The following is a 23,593-nucleotide window of genomic DNA, read 5'->3' as shown; positions in this document are numbered from 1 at the left end:
CCTGTCAGTAGCAAAAAAATAAAAATGGAGCTCCATAAGCAGGGAAGTGCATGGCATGCTGGAACTGCAAAACTGCTCATACGTGATGCAAATGCCTGTAAGAGGAAAATGTGGTGCCAAAGTCATAAACCTTGGGCTATGGAGTAATGGAAGAAAGTACACTACTGGCCATTAAAATTGCTACACCACAAAGATGACGTGCTACAGACACGAAATTTAACCGACAGGAAGTAGATGCTGTGATATGCAAATGATTAGCTTTTCAGAGCATTCACACAAGGTTGGCGCCGGTGACGACACCTACAACATGCTGACATGAGGAAAGTTTCCAACCGATTTCTCATACACAAACAACAGCTGACTGGCATTGCCTACTGGAATGTTGTTGTGATGCCTCATGTAAGGAGGAGAAATGTGTACCATCACGTTTCCGACTTTGATAAAGGTTGGATTGTAGCCTATCGCGATTTCGTTTATCGTATCGCGACATTGCTGCTTGTATTGGTTGAGGTCCAATGACTGTTAGCAGAATATGGAATCGGTGGGTTCAGGAGGATAATACGGATCGCCGGGCTGGATCCCAACGGCCTCATATCACTAGCAGTCGAGATGACAGGCATCTTATCTGCATGGCTGTAATGGATCGTGCAGCCACATCTCGATCCATGAGTCAACAGATGGGGAATTTTACAAGACAACAACCATCTGCATGAACAGTTCGACGATGTTTGCAGCAGCATGGACTATCAGCTCGGAGACCATGGCTGCGGTTACCCGTGACGCTGCATCACAGACAGGAGTGCCTGCGATGGTGTACTCAATGACGAATCTGGGTGCACGAATGGCAAAGTGTCATTTTTTCGGATGAATCCAAGGTTCTGTTTACAGCATCATGATGGTCGCATCCATGTTTGGCGACATCACGGTGAACGCACATTGGAAGCGTGTATTTGTCATCGCCATACTGGCGTATCACCAGGCATGATGGTATGGGGTGCCATTGGTTACACGTCTCGGTCGCCTCTTGTTCACATTGACGGCACTTTGAACAGTGGACGTTACATTTCAGATGTGTTACGACCTGTGGCTCTACCCTTCATTCGATCCCTGCGAAACCCTACATTTCAGCAGGATAATGCATGACCGCATGTTTCCGGTCCTGTACAGGCCTTTCTGGACACAGAAAATGTTCAACTGCTGCCCTGGCTAGCACATTCTCCAGATCTCTCACCAAATGAAAACCTCTGGTCAGTGGTGGATGAGCAACTGGCTCATCACAATACGCCAGTCACTACTCTTGATGAACTGTGGTATCATGTTGAAGCTGAATAGGCAGCTGTACCTGTACACGCCATCCAAGCTCTGTTTGACTCAATGCCCAGGCGTATCAAGGCCGTTATTACGGCCAGAGGTGGTTGTTCTCTGTACTGATTTCTCAGGATCTATGCACCCAAATTGCTTGAAAATGTAATCACATGTTAGTTCTAGTATAATATATTTGTTCAATGCATACCCGTTTCTCATCTGCGTTTCTTCTTGGTGTAGCAATTTTAATGAACAGTAGTGTAATTTGGTCAGATGAGTCTTGTATCACACTGTTTCCAACTTCTGGCCAATATTACATCAGAAGAGTGAAACATGGTGGGGTTTCAGTGATGATTTGGGCAGCCATATCATGAAATTCCATGGACCCCACTGTTACTCTGTAAGGTCACATTACTGCCAAGGATTATGAGACCATTTTGGCTGATCAAATCCATCCCACGGTACAATGTTGGTTCCCCAATGGTGATGCTGTGTTTCAAGATGACAGGGCCTCTGTTCACACAGCTCACACCATCCAGGACTGGTTTTGTGAGCATGAGGATGAAGTGTCACATCCCCCCTGGCCACCACAGTCACCATATATCAATATTATTGAGCCTTTGTGGTCTGCTTTGGAGAGAAGGATGTATGATCACTATTTACCTCTGTCACCTTTACCTGAACTTGTCATTATTTTGCAGGAGAATGTTATAAATTCCCTTGAAAAACATTCAGGACCTGTATTTTTCCATTCCGAGATGAGACGAAGCTACTTTGAATGTTGGCGGGTTTTCTACACTGTATTATATGTGGTAATGTGTTGTGTTTGTGGTGTTCCTATTTTTTGTCTAGCCCCTGTATAAAATTCAAATTAAAATTAATAAAAGTGATCAAAATAATAAGATAGATACCTATAATGATAAAAGCAGCTTAAGTGCAACATCTACAATCACAGCTGAAGATGAGGAAACACCCTGTGACCATTGCTAGATATCATTTACAGGTGTAACATTATCAGGCCATCAAATTTTCATAGCATTGACACAGGTTCCTAATACACATCTTCAATTTTATCTCCTAATACTTCTGTATGATCCACAAGTTTACAACCTCCAGCTAATTTAAATGATTGTATGTGGTTGTACAAAATGATCAAAGAAAAGTAAATATAACAATATTCATCACCATCATAATTTCTCCATTCAGCAAGCCACGTGCAGTTCTAGATAAACTTTCTACACAATGGCTTTGCTACCCATAGTTCTCGTTCATATGTTTTACGCAAGTTGGCATCTTTAATACTGAGTTTTTGACCATTTGTTTATCCCACCACATGGTCTTTCTGCAGGAACATTTTGTTCAACTGAATGGATCCTGTGGCAAGCCATTCTCTTCATATGACCATACCACTGAAATTATTTTACTTCAGGGATCTCCAGCAGGTGTCTTTCCAATCATAGCTGTTGCTCAGTATTATTGTTTATTTTATCAACTTTTGTCTTTTGAAGACAATATTGCAGGAAGTTCATTTCTGTTGCCTGGAGGTGACCCTTTACTGGTACAGTAATTGTTGCTGCCTTCAGGGCATACATCTACAGAGGTAAAAAAAAAGTTTTATACAGGCTGATTTTGGAAATTACCATTGCCAAAGTGTCTCGCATACTACGTGGTAAACTTTGGACTTTTCTGTATTCTGTTGTCAATCTCTTCGTGTACTGGAAGTTTTTTGCAGTCTGTCTCCTCATTTCCAGTTACTACAGGCACTGTCAAGAATTTCTGCTCAACACCTTATCTGCTTGTTTGGTTTCAATGATTTTGAAACACATTGTGATTAAGTATTCATGCTATAGAGCTGGTTTAGTTTGTGTGTCTATTTATGTCCCACACCTTATTGTTATACCAAAATAAATTTTCCTGTCTTAATTACATTTGTTATATTAATTTTGATTATTCTTTCACAGACAAACTCAATTTCAGAGTAAGTATGTGTCTCCATATAAAAAAAAAAACTTACTCTATTCTTTTATTAACTCATTCCCTTATTCAAGATTTGAGAGACTGAAAATCCTACAAAACAGGATATTGCCTGAAAAGTGACAACTGATGGGTGTCTGATCAAGCTATGTTAGGTGTAGCTGGCAAATGAAGATAGAAATATGATTTCAAGACAAGAAAAACCTCACATGTAAAATTAAAAAAAAAAAACAAGACTTACAGCTTCATGCTATACCAGCCAATAAAACCAAAAGCAGACAGAATATCAAGATGGGGACATAAGGGAAACAGTAAATGGTAATTCTATCCTTACTATTATCATTGAATCCATTATATGCTATCCTCTTTAATTTTTTACACTCCATTTTCTTACTTCTGCCACTTTTAACCCCCCATTCTTTCCTCTCATTCCACCTTGAGTGCAATCTACAATTTATAGCTTTCTCAAATGTTCCACTGCTTGTCTTTTCTACCTCACCTACTCATCTTTGCATAATCTCCAGTCACACCAACTTTTCCATGACTGCATTCTACCTTGTTATGTACACTTTTATCACCTTCAAATTAGCAAACAGGAGATTACCACATTCACAAAAATGGAACAATTAAGAAAAAAATATAAGAGGGTTGGAACTTAAATAGTGGCAACTATTTATTCACAACCAATACAAAAGAGTTACATGTTTGCACCTGTTACTGTCCTTCAAAGTAGCCACCAGCATTGTGTAGAACCCATTGCCAGTGATGTGGAAGGCGTAGTATATCGTTAGCAGAGCCTGTTCTGTTGATGGTGCGAATGGAGCGGTCCACTGCCTGTTGAATCTCTGGAACAGTTCTGAAGCAAATGTTCATCTTTGGAATCAAATCAATGTCACAAGGACCTAAGTCCAGGGAGTATGGTGCAGTCCCATCGATCAAGCAGAGCAGCCATAGCTTGTGCTGTATGTGCCCGAGCATTTCCGTGCAAAATGATGGGTGAGTTGCGCAGAAAGTGTCGCCGCTTCTTTCGCAAGGCTGGTCGCACGTGATGCTCCAAATATGAACGGTAATACTGTTCATTGATGGTCTGCCGTGGAGGAATGTAATGTGTTAGGATAACACCATCACAGTCGTACACAAGAATCACCATTACTTTAGACCACTCCATTCGCATCATTAACAGAACAGGCTCTGCTAATGGTATATTATGCCTTCCACATCACTGGCACCGGGTTCTGCACAATGCTGGTGACTACTTTGAAGGACAGTAACAGATGCAAACATGTAACTCTTTTGTATCAGTTGTGAATAAATAGTTGCCACTATTTAAGTTCCAACCCTTGTATTTAAGTACTCTTTTTCTTCTTCTTTGAGTAAGTCACAATTTGCAAATTTACAACTTTTCAAATGGGGTATTTTAAAATTTGGCTGTGACAGTTTTGAGGGTCTATTTTTTTTGGTTTCAAAGGTGTTTCTAGCCTCCAAGAGAATGGGGAAATAAGAAAATTATTGACCTCAAAGCTTTTAATATACACTCCGGGAAATTGAAATAAGAACACCGTGAATTCATTGTCCCAGGAAGGGGAAACTTTATTGACACATTCCTGGGGTCAGATACATCACATGATCACACTGACAGAACCACAGGGACATAGACACAGTCAACAGAGCATGCACAATGGCGGCATTAGTACAGTGTATATCCACCTTTCGCAGCAATGCAGGCTGCTATTCTCCCATGGAGACGATCGTAGAGATGCTGGATGTAGTCCTGTGGAACGGCTTGCCATGCCATTTTCACCTGGCGCCTCAGTTGGACCAGCGTTCGTGCTGGACGTGCAGACCGCGTGAGACGACGCTTCATCCAGTCCCAAACATGCTCAATGGGGGACAGATCCGGAGATCTTGCTGGCCAGGGTAGTTGACTTACACCTTCTAGAGCACGTTGGGTGGCACGGGATACATGCGGACGTGCATTGTCCTGTTGGAACAGCAAGTTCCCTTGCCGGTCTAGGAATGGTAGAATGATGGGTTCGATGACGGTTTGGATGTACCGTGCACTATTCAGTGTCCCCTCGACGATCACCAGTGGTGTACGGCCAGTGTAGGAGATCGCTCCCCACACCATGATGCCGGGTGTTGGCCCTGTATGCCTCGGTCGTATGCAGTCCTGATTGTGGCGCTCACCTGCACGGCGCCAAACACGCATACGACCATCATTGGCACCAAGGCAGAAGCGACTCTCATCGCTGAAGACGACACGTCTCCATTCGTCCCTCCATTCACGCCTGTCGCGACACCACTGGAGGCGGGCTGCACGATGTTGGGGCGTGAGCGGAAGACGGCCTAACGGTGTGCGGGACCGTAGCCCAGCTTCATGGAGACGGTTGCGAATGGTCCTCGCCGATACCCCAGGAGCAACAGTGTCCCTAATTTGCTGGGAAGTGGCGGTGCGGTCCCCTACGGCACTGCGTAGGATCCTACGGTCTTGGCGTGCATAAGTGCGTCGCTGCGGTCCGGTCCCAGGTCGACGGGCACGTGCACCTTCCGCCGACCACTGGCGACAACATCGATGTACTGTGGAGACCTCATGCCCCAAGTGTTGAGCAATTCGGCGGTACGTCCACCCGGCCTCCCGCATGCCCACTATACGCCCTCGCTCAAAGTCCGTCAACTGCACATACGGTTCACGTCCACACTGTCGCGGCATGCTACCAGTGTTAAAGACTGCGATGGAGCTCCGTATGCCACGGCAAACTGGCTGACACTGACGGCGGCGGTGCACAAATGCTGCGCAGCTAGCGCCATTCGACGGCCAACACCGCGGTTCCTGGTGTGTCCGCTGTGCCGTGCGTGTGATCATTGCTTGTACAGCCCTCTCGCAGTGTCCGGAGCAAGTATGGTGGGTCTGACACACCGGTGTCAATGTGTTCTTTTTTCCATTTCCAGGAGTGTATTTCAAATAGATTCTGTAACAGGGGTGATATACAAAATTTCCACTGTAAAAATATATTATATTGGCTTCTTTAGAAGCAAGTTGTTCACATATTATTTACAACTGATGCAAGAAATAATGATGCAAAAAATTATAAGACCTAAGAATTCAACTGATTCGACTATCCTTCTCAAGTTCTAGTACTGTATACGTAATTAAAGTGGTCAAGTATCACAATTAATGCTTCCCATAAAAAATGACCAGATCAAAAGGGCTGACTAAGATGGTAAAGAATGAGTGTGGCTTATTAAGATAGTAAAGAATGAGTGTGTGATTGAACTAGCTAGTATGAGGACCTTTGTAAGGTAATCTTAGTAAAATGCATAGAAATTTTGATTTCATCAAGTGTAAACTGCAGAATATGTGCACAGAATGAGAAGTTTTCTTGTTTCCATGACCAGATTGACTATTTTTATCTATGTGCTTTAGAGTCTTTTTGGAAGAAGCTAAAAAGGGCTGTATTATATGAATTACTTGGCTGAAGGCAATACTTTTCCAGTTTTAACAAAGGTATCAAAACAGACTTTCTCATACACTGGGGTATTTACCCTCAGACCAAATTTTGTTGTGAAATATAAGGAGGATTTCCTTAAATGCTGAATTAAGTTATTTCAGTGCACTGAAATGAATCGCATTTGGTGCTCAGGTGGTATCATGCAAGGCAGCCAACTCAGTATGAATTTTCTACTTACAGAAGGCCTTGTTATTTCTAGACATAAAATTGTGCTTCTACTTCTCTAAAGTTGCGCAGTATGTGCAAAAACCCAAGAGCTGGCTCTCAGATGTTGTACTGTAGAAACATTTTCCACTGTTGCTGTGCGAACAGAATAATGTGACATCATGGAATTTCATGACACAGTGATTTACTTACCATCCTGAAGACACAGCCAATCTGCAAACCAGCCCACACATTAAGTCAATGAGTGGCAATACTCTGGCAAAGAATTGTCCATACAGTATTGCATCAATTCGCTTTGTATGCTGTCGCCACCAGACAGAAGAACAACTTGGCACAAGAAAGCTACAAAAATAGGTGGCCTACATGCAGTGAAGGTATCAGGAAAAAGTTCAAAAACAGAGTGCATTGTACCTGTGTGTTGGGTCACACAGTGTACTCCAACCACACTCTTGGCATCCAAGGTTTGATGCTGTTAGGCAGCTGGTGGAATCCAGTGACACATTCATCTAGCCACTGCCAGTTGTGTGAAGCACAGTTGCTCTGGCCTGCAAGCCGCTCTAGCTACAGCTGTCTGGGGGTCACTCAGCACTTTGTCAGTGCACTGCCTCCCAGTAATGTGCATGAGCATCAATAAAAACCACTGCTGCTACACCGATATGAAGATGCTGTGGGTGAAAACCAGGCTGCACCCACATGGCGATGGTGCACACCTGTATCTGCTGTAGCTTGATGAATAATAAAGAGTTTTCCTGAACTCTGTTTAGCCTGCTGCTGCAGCCAACTTGACCACTGCCACAGTACCATACTAAACCCCCCCCCCCCCCCCCCCCCACGAGGAATGTGATGGAGCATTGTCGTGACGGAGACACCAATTTGCTATTGACCACAAGTTGAGTCTCTTGCGCCAGACAGCATCACGTACGTGATGAAGGACATCCCCATAGTACTATCTGGTGATTGTTTGACCCTGTGGTGCATACATATGGTGTACTACGTCACGGGAGTCAAAGAAAGCAGTCATCATCACTTTGACATTGCTACACTTTGGTCTTGGTGACAAAGAATGCTTCCATTGCAATGACTGATATTTGGTTTCCAGGTCATACTCTTATACTCAGGACTTGTCACCAGAGATTATGGTTTTCATGAAGTCGGGGTGAGGTGACTGATTGTGGAGTCCAGCATGTCCTATGAGATTTCAACACACAGTTGCTTTTGCTCCAACCTCAGCAGCTTCGGCACGAATTTCACTGACACTCTCTTCATGGTCAAATATTCGGTCACAATGGAATTAGCCAAAAAAGTGCTGATATCAACCGATTCTGCAATTTCTCTGACAGTCACACAATGGTCCCACGTGACCGCAGCATTCTCTTTGACAATGACCTGATCATTTTGGAATGCTGATGGCCAACCAGAGTGTGGCTCACTCTCCACTGAAGTGTACCCATCTTTAAACTGGTTGTACCACTCCTTAATCTGTGTTATGACCATAGGAGTGTCACTGAAAGCCATTTGAATCTGCCAAATGGTTTACATCTGGCTGTCAGCCAGTTTCTGGCAAAATCTGATGCAGTAGTGTTGCTGCAGTTGTTCTGTCATTTCCCTTGCAATGAAAAACTGACACGAGCATTACACACTACTTCATTCAACTGCTGCTTGCAGCAACAGATGTTATCGACAGGTGGGAAAAAATTTACGCATGCACATGCACGTTCAAGGTCGGCTCATGCAAGTGCACTAGATTCAAATCCATCAGGTGTTTGCCCCCCCCCCCCCCCCCCCCCGGCCACAAAAAAAAGGTAAGCTCAAATATTTTTCTAACAGACTTCATCTATCCATCTCTTCTGACATCTCATTCATTTCTGAAGGCTTGTGACTGGACCTGTACACACCCTTCATACCGTGGACAAACAGTGAAGGTTAAACAGCACTGACACCATGATTCTGCCGAATTGAAGAGAGTTGTGCCAACCAAAAACTGCCACACCACAATATGAAATGAAATTTCACATTGTACAGGATACTTCTGAGAATGACGGGGCCAGCATGCAGCCTGAACACTCCACACACAAGAAGTTTGGCATTCTGTGGCCGGCCCTGTTCTAAAGAGTTCTGAAGATTTTGGTATGAGCACTATGATAGTTTTGGGGATTACATTCATTCTATGTTGAACACAGTCCTAGACACTGACTTGCTCCTGACATATAGTCAGCTTCAGGATCCAATTTGGTGGCCTGGTTTTGGGTATTGGCCCCTTCATAAAGGTTCAACCTGACTGGGAAGAAGTCACTGTTGTACACAATCTGCTAGGACTAGAGAGCGGAAGGTGAAGCCAATGACAGAATGACCATGATACTATTCTGAAATTGATTATTTTGCCTGCATTCCAAAAGCCTATGTCTTTTGAGTGCAAATGCTTTATACCACTCAGCTTCTGAGTTTGAGTTGGTGCTGCCCCAAAACCCATACCACAGTGATTGCACTTGAATCTCCTAACAGGAGAAATGGTTGCGAGAGCCGATTGAGAAGCTCTCTGAAAGCTTGTCTGTTGAGGGCTTTATCAGGCAATAAGTGTAGTCAGCATACTTAAATGCAAGTTGATCCATTTATGGTAGCACCAGCAGCTTGCTTCATCCTCCAGTAGAGTTGCCATGTCTTTGAAGACTATAGTTAATTATGTAGGTGCATCAGACAGTTGAAAAAGGGTCTCTTGGAAACTAGTTGCTCTTTGGGAGCTCCAATTCTTCCATATGAGTTGTGAAACTGTTTACATTTCTTTGTGTGATGGATGCCATTTAAAGCTGAGATTTTTTCCTCAGGGAAAAAAGTGCTCACAATGGAAGGTTAGTAACGTTGAGTTGTTCACTCATTATGACTTATTTCATCCATTACATGATCAACATTAGATGCATTGTAATGGAGGGTGAAGTGTTGTTTCTTTCTTTCACTAACATTTGTTGTGTCTTCTTTCGCTGTGTTTCAAGGAAATGATACACTTAACGTCACTGAGGACATAGTTATTGTAGATTGTGTGTTCTAATGGAGTGTTCTAATAGACATTCACCATTGCTGGATCATCTTATGTATGGCAGCAGATTCATTGGTTGAATTCCTTTTGGAGATATATCTGCAATTGCAATCAGTGTCTTTAATCATGGGTCTTTGTTGTGGCAGTCACCTTGACCATAAGAATTTTCAGAGTTGAAGCAAAGCATATCTCAAAAGCACAAGGGGATGATTATGGGCAGTTGATACACTTACCATGGGACATATATGCAATACTAAGATCATGAGCAGCCATGCCACAATTCCCAAAAGTTATTGGTCATTATATCTCAAAGTTATGAGATCAAACTTTTGAAACTTGAGTTTGAAACATATGGCCAAATCTCAAAGTGCAGAAACCTTGCTTTAACTTTTTCAGTCATCACAGGCATAATCACAGTCAAGATAAAAGCAATGGTCTTTCCTAGTTTGCCATTTACTCTCCTCATTATGTTTTGCACTTATCTGTAACTCTGTCCTTCTACCAGCCCTTTTTCAGTTTAGAAAACACATAATTCTCTTGATAGATAAATAAAAATCAGTACAGTCTTGAAATACACAACATTAATTGACTTCTGTGAATTAATAGCCATATGTTGTTTCATATAAAAAGCATAAGAAATGCATTACTGTGTCATCATCGGTGATCTCCTCTTCACTAGATGTATATTGGTCAGGCAGGAGGGCCTTGTGACGTTTGAGAAGGCATTCCAACTGATGTTGCACTTCTCCTGTGCTTTGCTACAAATAAATGAATAAATAAATTGAAGTGCTAAAATTTTATTTGCTAAAGGAACAGAGTAATGTTTGTGGTTTCAAAACAAAAAATGATCAACAGCACAATTTTATATGTTTATTTTTAAATAAGAACCAGGGAAAATGTTCCCTACTTCAAAAGGACTATGACTAAGCACTTGGAACTGGTTGTGCCAGATGGCTAAAATTTCTTACAAATGTGCAACAAAACACTATATTCTTGTTGTTGTTGTAGTTGTTGTTGTTGTATTTATTGGTCCTGTTGTCTACAAAGCAGCTTATGCATAAGACATTGGATAAGTCAAGTTATAAATATACAGCTGAAAGTCATTTCTAGGCATACGTATTTAAGGTTGCCAAAAAACACTTTGTACATAAGTATTTATATAACACACTACATAAATTTAAATATTCTTCAATGGTGTAAAATCAGTGATGCTGTAAATATGACTTTAGAGATTTCCCAAAGGTACTGACCTCAGTAATAGCTTTTATGCTTTCAGGAAGTTTGTTATAAAGCTTAACTCCCATGTGAAAAGTACCTTCTTGGCACAGAGCTGTGCTGATTTGAGTTATATGTTTGTTATAACTTCAAGTTGAACAAATATATTTCAAGGAAGATGCAATACATGAAAATCACAGATCAAGTAAACAGAGTAAGACGTGTGTACACATTAACAGTCAAATCATAACTGAGTCCAAGTCTAGCGGCTGCTGGCTGGCTGGCCACTTAGGTGGTGCTGCTGCTGCATGGCTGGCAGAGAGTGCCGCATGTAGAGGACACGTGTAACTGCACAGCGGCACTTTGAAAGATCGGCGAGTTACAACACTTTTCCCCCCTTTGAAGTTTTTGCACAGGTCTTGATGGAGGAGGCCTGTAGATTGCTAACGTCCATAGGTGTTGTTTGACTGGCTGTAAAGTCTCGAGGAGGAGGCCTCCCGTACGGACGGAAGTGTCCCCGATGATAACGGGTCGAGATGACAGGAGACGTGGGGGTCATATCTGCTGGGGCTCTGTGCACCAATCTGCCCATTGCAGCAAGTCCAGTTGTTATAACAGGAGACATGGGCGATGTGTCTGCATCCATAGGAGAAGGAGGCGAGTAGAGTTGCTCCGACAGATGATGGTCATCTGGTTCCTGAATGGGCACGTCTCCTGGTGGCGTCAGTTCTTGTGCTGGCACCGATATGACGGTGAGAGGACTGCGTTGTGAGTAATGAGAGATTCCAGTATCCCGAGCATCAGGTAGAGCTCAAGGTGGTGTAGCAGCATCCGGAAGAGGCGTTGCCAGCACACGAGGCCGAAGCTGGTCCGAATGATGCACTGCAACACCCGTGTCCATCTGGATTTCATACAGGCATTGGCCACGGTGTTGTAAGATGCGGCCAGGACTCCATTTTGGCCACCTGCCATATCCCCGTACCCATACAAGGTCGTCGGCAGTCAACTGGCCAAACGAAGGCACCCACGGCCATGAGATGGAGGGCCGTGGAAGATGAAGTAGCATGTGGGGCTGTCGGCCATGTAGGAGCTCAGCCAGTCTGTGGTCACCCACGGAGGTGAAACGGTAAGAAGCCAGAAATTGGAGAAGCGCATCATCAGCAGCAGAAGACGTCAGGAGTTTCCTCATCTGAACCTTAAATGTGCGGACCAGTCGTTCAGCCTCACCGTTTGACTGTGGATGGAATGGAGGGGCCGTGACATGCATGACGCCGTGACAGGCAAAAAAATCCGCAAAATCGGAAGAGGAAAATTGGAGACCATTATCAGTAACAAGAGTAGAGGGAAGGCCTTCCAAAGAGAAAATGCGAGCTAGAGCATTGGTGGTTGCCGTGGAGGTAGGCGATGTGCAACGGACAATGAAAGGCATCAATAACAAGAAGTCAATTAGTACCTAAAAAAGATCCTGTGAAGTCAGCATGAATACGCTCCCAGAGCTTCTCAGGTGAAGGCCACGGTGACAAAGATGACTTCGGGGCGACAGCCTGTGACGCACAAGGGCCGCAGGCAGCGACCATGTGTGCGATTTCAGAGTCAATGCCGGGCCAGTACACATGATGGCGAGCCAGAGATTTTCTGCGAGAGACACCCCAGTGCCCTTGGTGAAGGAGGCACAAGACCGAAACACGCAAAGATGCAGGTACCACAACATGCGGCGAAGCATTTTCGGTGGAAAGGAGGATAACACCATCCCTAGGGTGAGTCAGTAATGCAAAGTGTAGTAGTTCCGCAATGGATCAGAAGTCTTAGTGGACGGACGATCTGGCCAACCCTTCTGAATACAGCGTAAAACCCGGGAGAGGGTAGAGTCAGAGCCTGTAGCAGCCGCCAGCCGGTCCCTGGTGATGGGGAACCTGTCCACAACCCGCTGCTCGGCAACATCCAGGTGGAAACACAAAAGTTCATCCCTATCGAATGCCAGATCAGGACCCATGGGAAGGCGAGACAGTGCATCAGCATTCGCATGTTGAGCCGTCAGCCGGAAATGAATCTCATAACTGAAACGAGATAAGTAAAGAGCCCAACGCTGGAGGCAGTGTGCAGCCTTGTCAGGAAGTCACGTTGATGGATGAAACACGGAAACAAGTGGTTTGTGATCTGTAACAAGATGAAATTTGGATCCATAGAGAGAAACGCCAAACTTATGAAGAGCATAAATAAGGGCCAAAGCTTCTTCTTCAATTTGAGAATACTTTTGTTGGGCATCCGTGAGGGTTTTGGAGGCATAAGCAATGGGTTGTTCAGAACCGTCAGTAAAACGGTGCGCAACGACTGCACTGACCCCATATTGAGAGGCATCCGTGACTAGAACAAGATTTTGGCAAGGTCAATAAGTAACCAGGCACGGGGCCTGTTTCAGCATAGTCTTCAATTTCAGGAAAGCCGCATCGCATGACGCGGACCAGTGAAAAGGCACGTTTTTATGCAACAGGCGATGCAATGGCTGAGCCACCGAAGCAGCAGATGGTAAAAACTTGTGATAGTATGCTATTTTCCCCAAGAAGACCTGCAGTTCCTTAACAGATGTAGGGCAAGGAAAGGCATCAACTGCAGCAACAGTTTGCTGAAGTGGACGAATACCATCCCGAGAGAGTTGAAACCCCAAGTATGTGATAGATGCCTGAAAAAATTTTGATTTCTGGAGATTACACTTAAGACCAGCAGTCTGTAAGACATGAAAAAGTGTGCAGAGATTTTGAAGATGTTTGTCATTGGTGGAGCCAGTGACAACAATGTTGTCCTGGTAATTTGTTCACCCAGGGACAGTGAGCAATAATTGTTCCAAGAATCGCTGAAAGAGAGCAGGGGCGCTGGCAATCCTGAATGGCAATCATTGGTATTGATAGAGGCCAAAAGGCATGTTAAGGACCAGAAACTGCCAGGAAGCAGCATCGAGAGGAAGTTGATGATAAGCTTCTGACAGGTCAAGTTTAGAAAAATACTGGCCTCCAGCAAATTTAGTGAACAATTCTTCAGGTTGGGGCATAGGGTAAGTGTCGATATGGCATTGAGCATTTACAATGGCTTTGAAATTGCCACAGAGACGAATATCACCATTTGGCTTAGCAACGATGATGACAGGAGAGGACCACTCACTGGAAGTGACAGGAAGCAAGACCCCTGAAGCAGTGAGACGATCCAGCTCCCATTTGACCTGATCACAAAGGGCCACAGGAATGGGCCAAGCCCGAAAAAACTTAGGCCGAGCAGTGGGTTTGAGTGTGATATGAGCTTCAAAGTCATTTGCACAGCCTAACCCAGGAGAAAAAAGGGACAAAAATGTCATCGACAAGGAATCCAATTGGGCATAAGGAATAGCATCTGAGACGCTATTGACAGAGTCATCTATGCAGAACCCAAAAACACGAAAGGGATCGAAACTAAAAAGATTTTCCGCATTACTATGGTTGACCACAAATATGGGAACAGTGCGAACGACGGATTTCTAAGATACCTCAGCATCAAATTGTCCCAAGAGAGAAATCTTCTGTTTATTGTACATCTGTAATTGCCTAGTGACAGGTGATAGGTTTGGAGAACCCAACTGAAGATACGTCTGAGAACTGATGATAGTGGCAGCAGAACCAGTATCCACCTGCATGCGAACATCTCAACCAAGTATTTGGACCCTGAGGAATAACTTCCCTGAAAGGGAAGAAGTACAATTGACAGACAACACAGAATCAGAATCAGCGTCATGTTCATGAACATCATGTATGCGGTCGGATTTGCAAACGGATGACACATGACCCTTTTTTTTTGCATTTGTGACACACGGCCCAACATTGTGGACAATCTTCTTGTGAATGTTTCGTAAAACACCGCGAACATGAAGGAAGTTTCCGTGGGCTTTGCTGCAGTATCTTAGAGGTTTGTTTACGGTTAGGCCGAGGCTGTGCTTGGGAGCGTACTGCGGCCACGTCGGTCGGCGGGGACATGCCACACGCTTCGTCAACATCGCACAGAGGTTGTAGTTCCCCGCCGTTGCCCCATGCCTCTATTTGAGCTCCAGCGGTGCGAGAAATTTCAAAAGACTGAGCGATGGATAGGACTTCACCCAGAGTCAGATTTACCAACTGAAGGGCACATTGCCTAACTTCTTTGTCGGGCGCCAATTGGATAATAGCATCCCGTACCATGGAATCGGCGTAGGATTCTTTGTCAACTTTAGTAACAAATTGACACTTTCTACTGAAGCCGTGAAGTTCAGCAGACCAAGCGCGATAGGATTGATTTGGTTGTTTTTGACAATGATAAAAGGCAACACGAGAGGCTACCACATGCGTTTGCTTTTGAAAATAGACGGACAGAAGTGAGCACATTTCAGCAAAGGACAAAGACGCAGGATCTTTCAAAGGATCCAATTGTGACAACAACCGATACATTTGAGGTGAAATCCATGAAAGGAACAGAGACTTACATGTTTGTTCGTCCGTGACATGAAATGTCAAGAAGTGCTGTCGTAGATGTTTTTCGTAATCAGAACAGTCTTTCTTTCGCCGTCTCGTCGTACGGAGGAAAAGGAGGTAAAGACAACAACAAGAGATGCCCCGCATTTGATGGAGCGACAAAATCATGAATCGCATTTGTGAGAAGCGTTTGCTGTTCTATGAGATCTTGCAATAGTTGCTCTAAAGTAGCCACGGAAACATGTGGGTCAACAATGGAAAAGAAAAATCCCATCCTCGTCGCCAACTGTTATAACTTCAAGTTGAACAAATATATTTCAAGGAAGATGCAACATGAAAGTCACAGATCAAGTAAACAGAGTAAGACGTGTGAACACTTTAACAGTCAAATCATGACTGAGTCCAAGTCTAGTGGCCGCTGGCTGGCTGATTGGCCACTTAGGTGGCACTGCTGCTGCATGGCTGGCAGACAGTGCCGCATGTAGAGGACACACATAACTGCGCGGCGGCACTTTGAAAGATCGGTGAGTCACAACAAAGTTACTGTTTTGTCTGGTAAAGTGATCATGTAAATCAAAGTTTTTTTTTGCAGTCTGCAGTCTTTACCTATTATATTTATTTTAAAGAATAAAAGGGTTTCCATTATGTATACACATGGTAATGGAGGAATACCAGATTTCTTAAACAGAGGTTGACAAGAGTCTCTAGGCTTGCAGCCAAACAAGATTGTAATGGCCCTTTTTTGTATTTTAAAAGTGCTATTAGCTGTTTTTGGGTTTCCCCAGAAGGTGACCCCACATCTAAGATGAGAATGAAAGTAGACATGATATGCATTCATTACTGTTTTCTCACTACAGCATGATTTTAATGAGCAAAGAAGGTAACATGTTTTGCTCAGTTCTGCATTGAGATACTCGATAAGCTTATTACATACAGACTAGAATTTCATGTGTTAATATAAAACAAAAGGAGAGGGATCAATTACACTGATTAATTATTTACAAACTTCTCTTCAATCAGATTACAAAGATTGCATGCATCTCTTGTAACTTGAATGTATTGACAATAAATCATAACTCAATCAAATGAAAATGCTCTCAGGCACAAATTAATTATAATGTCTTCATCATCATAAATATTGTGATCAAGACATTAAAATAAATATTGTGATCAAGATATTAAAAGTCATGACTGATTATCTGAACTAATCACTGATCACTTTTAAGATTTCAGCTATAAGATTATTGGGAATATTATATTTCAAACTAGTTGGTCCCAGATTAATTCAAACAATAATCAGAACAATGCTTACGTATGAGAGGATCTATAGAAAATAGATCTAGAGTATCTCATGTAATATAATCTGCCAGAATTGTGCAACACAGCAATTTAGCAGATCATCATCTTGGTAAAAAAAAAATTACATTATGTTTTGATAAATATTGTGCAGTTTTTAATCAGTATTATACACACATCCAAAAAAGTTTTGCATCACCCCAGTTCCCAGAACTCCTAAAGATAGACTTTGACTGTGAATATTGTATCACAGACACAGTCCCTTTGACTGTTCAGAGATGTCACTAAACCCACCCAAAGATGTAAACAACCATGCATGAGCAGCACCTATTAGACAGAAGGGGTCCGACAGCCGATCAATTCCAGTCATTCCACCAGGAAGGAGGTACACAGCTCGTGTTGTCTGTAGTTCAAACATACCTAGATGGTCAGTACCACAGTTCCATCCTCTAACTGATAATGCAACCATATCAGCAGCATATTGGTGAGGCATTCTTCTTCATGGATGACAATTCACACTCCCATCGTGCACATCTTGTGAATGATTTCCTTCAGGATAATGACATCGTTCAACTAGAGTGGCCAGCATGTTCTCCAGACATAAAACCTATCGAACATGCCTGGGATAAATTGAAAAGGGCTGTTTATGGGTGATGTGACCCCCCCCCCCCCCAACCTCTCTGAGGGATCTATGCTGAAGTGCCGTTGAGGAGTGGGACAATCTGGACCAACATTGCCTTGATGAACTTGTGGATAGTATGCTACCACGAATCAGGCATTCATCAATGCAACAGGACGTGCTACTGGGTATTAGAGGTACCAGTGTGTACAGCAATCTGGACCTTCACCTCTGCAGGTCTCGCTGTATGGTGGTGCAATGTGAAATGTGTGCTTCTCATGAGCAATAAAAAGGGCGGAAATGATGTTTATGTTGATCTCTATTCCAATTTTCTGTGCAGGTTCTGGAACTCTCAGAACAAAGGTGATACAAAACTTTTTTTGGTGTGTGTACTAGACAACCAACAGCCTTGCTGCAGTGGTAACACCAGTTCCTGTCAGATCACCAGCGTTAAGTACTGTCGGGCTGGGCTAGCACTTGGATGGGTGACCATCCAGTCTGCTGAGTGCTGTTGGCAAGCGGGGTGCACTCAGCCCTTACGAGGCAAACTGAGGAGCTACTTGAATGAGAAGTAGAGGCTCCGGTCTCATAAACTGACATATGGTGGGGAGAGCGGTGTGCTGACCACATGCCCCACAATATCCGCATCCAGTTACACCTGTGGGCTGAGGATGACATGGCAGCTGGTCAGTATCATTGGGCCTTCCAAGGCCTGTTCAGACAGAGTTAGTTAGTTATCATACTAGACAGCCACAAACTAACCTCTGACAAAAATCAAAGCAACACATTTGTGTTTTTATTTGTTTGGGGCATAATTTTACTTTTTTTCCTAAGGTTAAATTTGTATTTCAAATGAAAGTTTGGAAATAACAGTGCAACAGTACCTTCTGTAAATGCTCCAAAATGTCACAAAGTCCACTTCTCTTGGCTTCTTGGTTAATCTGATGGTTTGCCAGTAAACTGTATAGTGTCCCAGTCACGTAGGGTGTAGGCTATCAGTTAAAGGATGTCATTATAACATGTGCAACATATTGTATCACAGCATATTAATATCGTATAAAGAGTTAATCAAGTAACTCTTCTGCAGCACACTAACAGAAAGAAGTGAGGTACATACAAGTAACTACAGAAAGAGATGACCAACAACAATAAATCTAAGAAATAAGCACGTTTTGCAGTAAAAAAGGTTTCAATTTTCATATTAACTGGGCAGCAAAATAGGTGAAAAACTAAGTGTCAAATAACGTACTTAATTTTATTTTGCATATCCATTAAAAGACATGGAAAACACTACATACTTCAAAATAGGGATGCTCTGTTCTAAATAAGCAACAGACTAAAATTTTGTTCAGAGTTAGCTGAGTAATTCTAATTAAAAGTTATTAAAAGTTGCCAAATATTTTAATTTTAAAAATATTGGAAAAAAACTAACCACAGTCACAAAAACAATTACATGGAAACCAAAAATTTCAAAACAATGCCTATTTTATGCCAGTTGTTTTCCTTAACTTAGCAAACCAAAGTATTGTTTCTGCAGAATTACAATTGTCATGTCATTTTAATATGATTAGTGGGGGCAGAAACAAAAGTTCAAGGCAATTTATTTGACTGTGGTTATGAATCATGAAAGTGTTACCACCCAAAAAAAAAAAAAAGAACTACCAAAGCATTTCAATGTAATGCACAGATATTTGACGCCATTGCCTTGAACTGTGTCACTGTTTTTGCTCATGTTAAGGTTATAGGTTGTCAATGACATACACAAATGCAAGTCATGAAACCACTGACAGGTACTCAAAATGCATTCTCTGTGTCCATGCAGAACAATGCTGTGTTGACTGTGACAATTTGAAACTGTGCACTAGAGTGAAACAGACCTAGGTCCTGGTTCAAACCATGGTCTGGCAAAAAATTAAGTTGTCACATTCATTCAGCACTAACTGATACAGTAGTCAGCACTAACTGATACAGTATTTTATAAATGCACTGGGTAGTTCAACAGTGCGACAAAATCCATTCATTTAAACTATTGCTTCTTAAGTTGTATCAAATATCTCACACGCTTACATTACATTTCTCTTTCAATATTTTGCAGACTACTGTTGTATTATTATCTAGTGATATTCACAATAAAATATCAAACTTTTATTATTATTCACCATTTTAGTTTGTGTGGGCATGTCATGACTACCAACAACCTAATTGTATTTGCAACAACATTTATTATGCCCAATGTGTTTCACAGGTAGAAAACATTCTCGAAGAATACATTCCAGTTTTTAGTGGCACTACTAAAACATACATGCCATAAAAACAAGTATGTGAATGGAGAATTAGCTCAGATACACACTGGACACTGAAAAAGTAATAACAATATGATGACTGGATATCATTTTACTATTATTAAATACTTTAATCATAAATGGAGTTGTTCAGTGTGGTCAACAGCACATGATCTGTTATAAATACATAATGATTCTTACATTACTATACCTTAAGCAAGCTATTGCCAAGATAGGATGCAAGTATTTCAACCAATGGCCTTGCAAATGGCACACAACGCTCTCTGGCTTGTCGGTGAAGGCACAGATTCATGAACAGCGCCATGGTATACTCAAGAGCATAGGATCGCATTTGTGTATGCTGAGTTGCTTCCAGTCTTTGCACCAGCCACTCCACTAGACCCCCATCAATCATGAATATTCTTTGTTCTCGTCTAGAAATACAGAACATCAAATGCTTTCATTAAATCTCCTATTTCTGTGTACTCACTACTCCACTATCAATACTCCAATTTTAAAAAATTAAAATAATAAAGAAAAAAAACGAAATCTGCTACCAAACTAAACTGTGAAAGCTCTTGTATGAGGAGAAAGAAAATACTATAAAGTGAAGGACAACAAACATATAACTTTAGAAAATGATATGAGGCAAGCAGGTACTGCTAACAAAATTTTAGTATAGTGAGTTCTAGTGCTTTCTCTATAAACTGATTGCATGATTATATTAATTGAATGAATATCATAATAACTGCAGTATCTGTGTCTATGAGTGGTCAAGGTGTACACAGGAATAACAGCAGTCGAGTAGACTGTAAATAATAACTTGTTTATTCTGGATGTAATTACAAGATGAGATAACACTACAGATTATGGAATAGCTCTGATGTAAGTTACAGGAAGAGAGAACATTATCAAATAACTCTATGAAAGGTGCATGTTGAGGAGTAGTGAGGAGTAGCAAGAAGCCTAGGTCTGCATGTCGGGTCCGCATGGATGTAAACGTTTGTCCAGGATAGGTGGCATTGGTGCATGTTAGGAGTGTGTACAGACTGAGGGACCATGGAGCAGTCTGAGTAATCACACAGCGTGTATTCCCAATACTAACTGACTTCTCGGAGGCCGTGTACTGGCCTAAGTATTGCTGAGGTGGAGATATACTATTTCCAGGAACGTGAGTTGTGAAGGGAGATAATCCCGCACTGGCTGTGCCTCCTGTCATCAATTGCAACATCACCAGATGGTGAAAGTAGTACCTGCAGTGGTGGCGTCCTGAGATCTTGGTGATAACTAGCCATGTTGAATTTTTTGCTGTTCCACTGGCTTGTTACCTGGAACTGTTCCTGCAGATGTCTATGCAGGAGCTGATGATGCCTCAGGCTAGGCCACCCACACACATGGGTGTGCTGTGGTTATTGTCCAGTCAGGATGTAGGTGCAGTGCAGACACTGCATCTCTCCTTACTTGCCAAGATGATGAGAAGATGGGGGTAAGGGCCAGGAGGGGTGGAGGGGAAGGGGGAGGAGGATGGGTGGAGAGAAGGATGGTGGTCATCAGAAACCACGCCACCCACAAAAAGGTGACCTGCCATGGCTCCAATGCACTGATGTGACAGAAAGTAGCAACGGGCAGACTGATCATCTATCTGTTATAGGGATGGGGACAGTGCAAAGAAAATTAGTAACTTGGTACCAATGATGAAATAGAACAGAGCAATGTGGAAACAGGATTGCAAAACATGGAGAACAATGACAGAAATTGGACATTACCAAGAAGAGCTTGAACCTTGTCGCTAAACCACTGTCTGAAGCAGTGCCACCCTAGGGAAAGGCCTGTCATGGCTGAAACATGCAACTTGTGAAAGCGGCAGAAAGCAGCATCAGGTGGAGCTGAAGGGGACAGCCCAATGGCAAATGGGAAGAGAATGCTTTAGAGGCATAACTATCCTCACTGCAAATACAGTATCTGTGTGTGCGAGTGGTCAAAGTGCACACAGAATTAACAGCAGTCAGATAGACTGAAAATAATAATTTCTTTATTCTAGATATAATTACAAGAAGAAATAACACTACAGGTTATGGCACAGCTCTGATGTAAGTTACAGGAAGAGAAACACTACTAATTCTGTGGAAAGTATGTGATGATACCCTAACACAGTGAGGAGTAGAAAGAAGCACCAGTCTGCAAGTCAGTTCCACACAGATGTAAAGGTCTGTCCAGAATTGGCAGCATTGGTGCTGGTCAGCAGTGTACACCAATTGAGGGGCCGCAGAGTGGTCGGCATAACTACCTGGTAAGCACCCCTAACAATGACTCACTTCTCAGAGGCCTAGCATTGGTGGCTGTGGTATATGCTGGGCTGCACCCCTACATATTCAGCCACCACACTTGTGGATGTGCTTTGCAGGCCAGGTATGGCCCCTACATCACCTCAGAGGATGTTTGTCAATAGAAGAGTTACTGAGTTGTTTACTGTCAAGCCTCCTGCAGCTGCCACAGTGTCTGAGGGTGCAAGCCACACTACTATGGAGTGTGCAGGTCACAGTACACAGTGCTGCAGTCGCAGGCATGCAGTCACATGTTCAACTGACACCATGCAGGTAATCTTCTGCAGATGCCTACTCAGGTCATCACTCCACCCATTGAGAACCTGTTATGCTCTGGACTCTGACTGACCAAGAGCCACAACGAGTCTCCAATGCCTGCCACTGCCACTGCCGCTGCCTGCAAAGGTGCCGTCTTGCCCTCACTGTGAGACCCGTATAATGGTGCGTTTCTGTCAGCTGCTCTCAATGGTGCTGCTTCACAGTACCTGAATGTGACTGTCCATTAGTTGATCACCTCATGGGACTGGGTTGTTACAGCATCTTGCTGCTCATCAGTGGACTGCCTATGAGCTCTCTGCCTTGTGAGACTGAGTTGTTACTTATCCTCCCTGGTTCTCACCACATCAGTGTTCATGGACTTTGTTGAAATGTGCACCTGTTGCCACTGTTGAGTATCGACATTTCTGTTATCAAATTGTGTGGATATTCATTCTCAGAAGTTGTACATAATTTAACATGTTAATAAATAGTTGTTATTGCAAAGTGTCTATCTCAATACTGTCAGTCGCACCACTCGGCTAAAGGATATTAAAATGGTAATGGATTCATATGATTTTGCAGTAATTGTCTCACATCTGCCATAATAAAATGGCAATAAGTATGTTCTTCATGGTTTTTTTTTTTTTTTTTTTACAGGTTCTTGATGTGTGTTAGTTCATTTAACTGGACCAGGGTATCTTTTTTTGTTGATTGTTCATGAGGTTTCAACCAAATGGATTTTGCTTTGTACTAGTTTGTTTTGTTGGGGTAGCATGTTCATGCTTGTTGTGTTGTCAATTTGGTTGCCTCAAATTTAGTAGTTCATCATTTGAAGTTCAATTTACCAAAAGTTTGTGAAATTGGTATGAGTGTTGTCCATTAATTAAGGTCTCCAATGCTTTTTCACATAGTAAACATCATTTTCTTGGCAAATCAATTACAGATTCTGAAACTTGGACTTTTAGAAAACGTAGTCCCCATCATGATTGATGCATATTTGGAAACAATGTGGAAGCTTTTACATACTCGTGTTGTATCACTCTCCTGCCAACTCGTAACTCATGCAGGAAGGAATGGACAACTGCCTTCAGCTCTTTGTCACTTAAGAATTTGATTCTATGTTGTTTCAAGTTGGGGAACAAATAG

At 42.7% G+C, this 23,593-nt stretch overlaps 1 protein-coding gene across 1 annotated transcript in view; it reads right to left on the bottom strand.

Moving 5' to 3' along the window:
* Positions 1-23,593, bottom strand: part of LOC126470911 (lisH domain-containing protein ARMC9-like) — a 198,052-nt gene that overhangs the window by 84,312 nt on the left and 90,147 nt on the right. The window contains exons 11-13 of the mRNA XM_050098942.1: positions 20,077-20,299; positions 18,468-18,575; positions 10,632-10,742 (exon numbers count right to left, since the gene is read on the bottom strand). Coding sequence (XP_049954899.1) covers positions 10,632-10,742; positions 18,468-18,575; positions 20,077-20,299 — 442 coding nt within the window. The remainder of the gene's footprint in view (positions 1-10,631; positions 10,743-18,467; positions 18,576-20,076; positions 20,300-23,593) is intronic.

The sequence above is a fragment of the Schistocerca serialis genome, chromosome 3 (assembly GCF_023864345.2).
Source record: "Schistocerca serialis cubense isolate TAMUIC-IGC-003099 chromosome 3, iqSchSeri2.2, whole genome shotgun sequence".
Lineage (NCBI taxonomy): Eukaryota > Metazoa > Arthropoda > Insecta > Orthoptera > Acrididae > Schistocerca > Schistocerca serialis.
The sequence above is the reverse complement of the archived record's forward strand: the minus strand, read 5'-3'. Positions and strand labels throughout refer to the sequence as shown.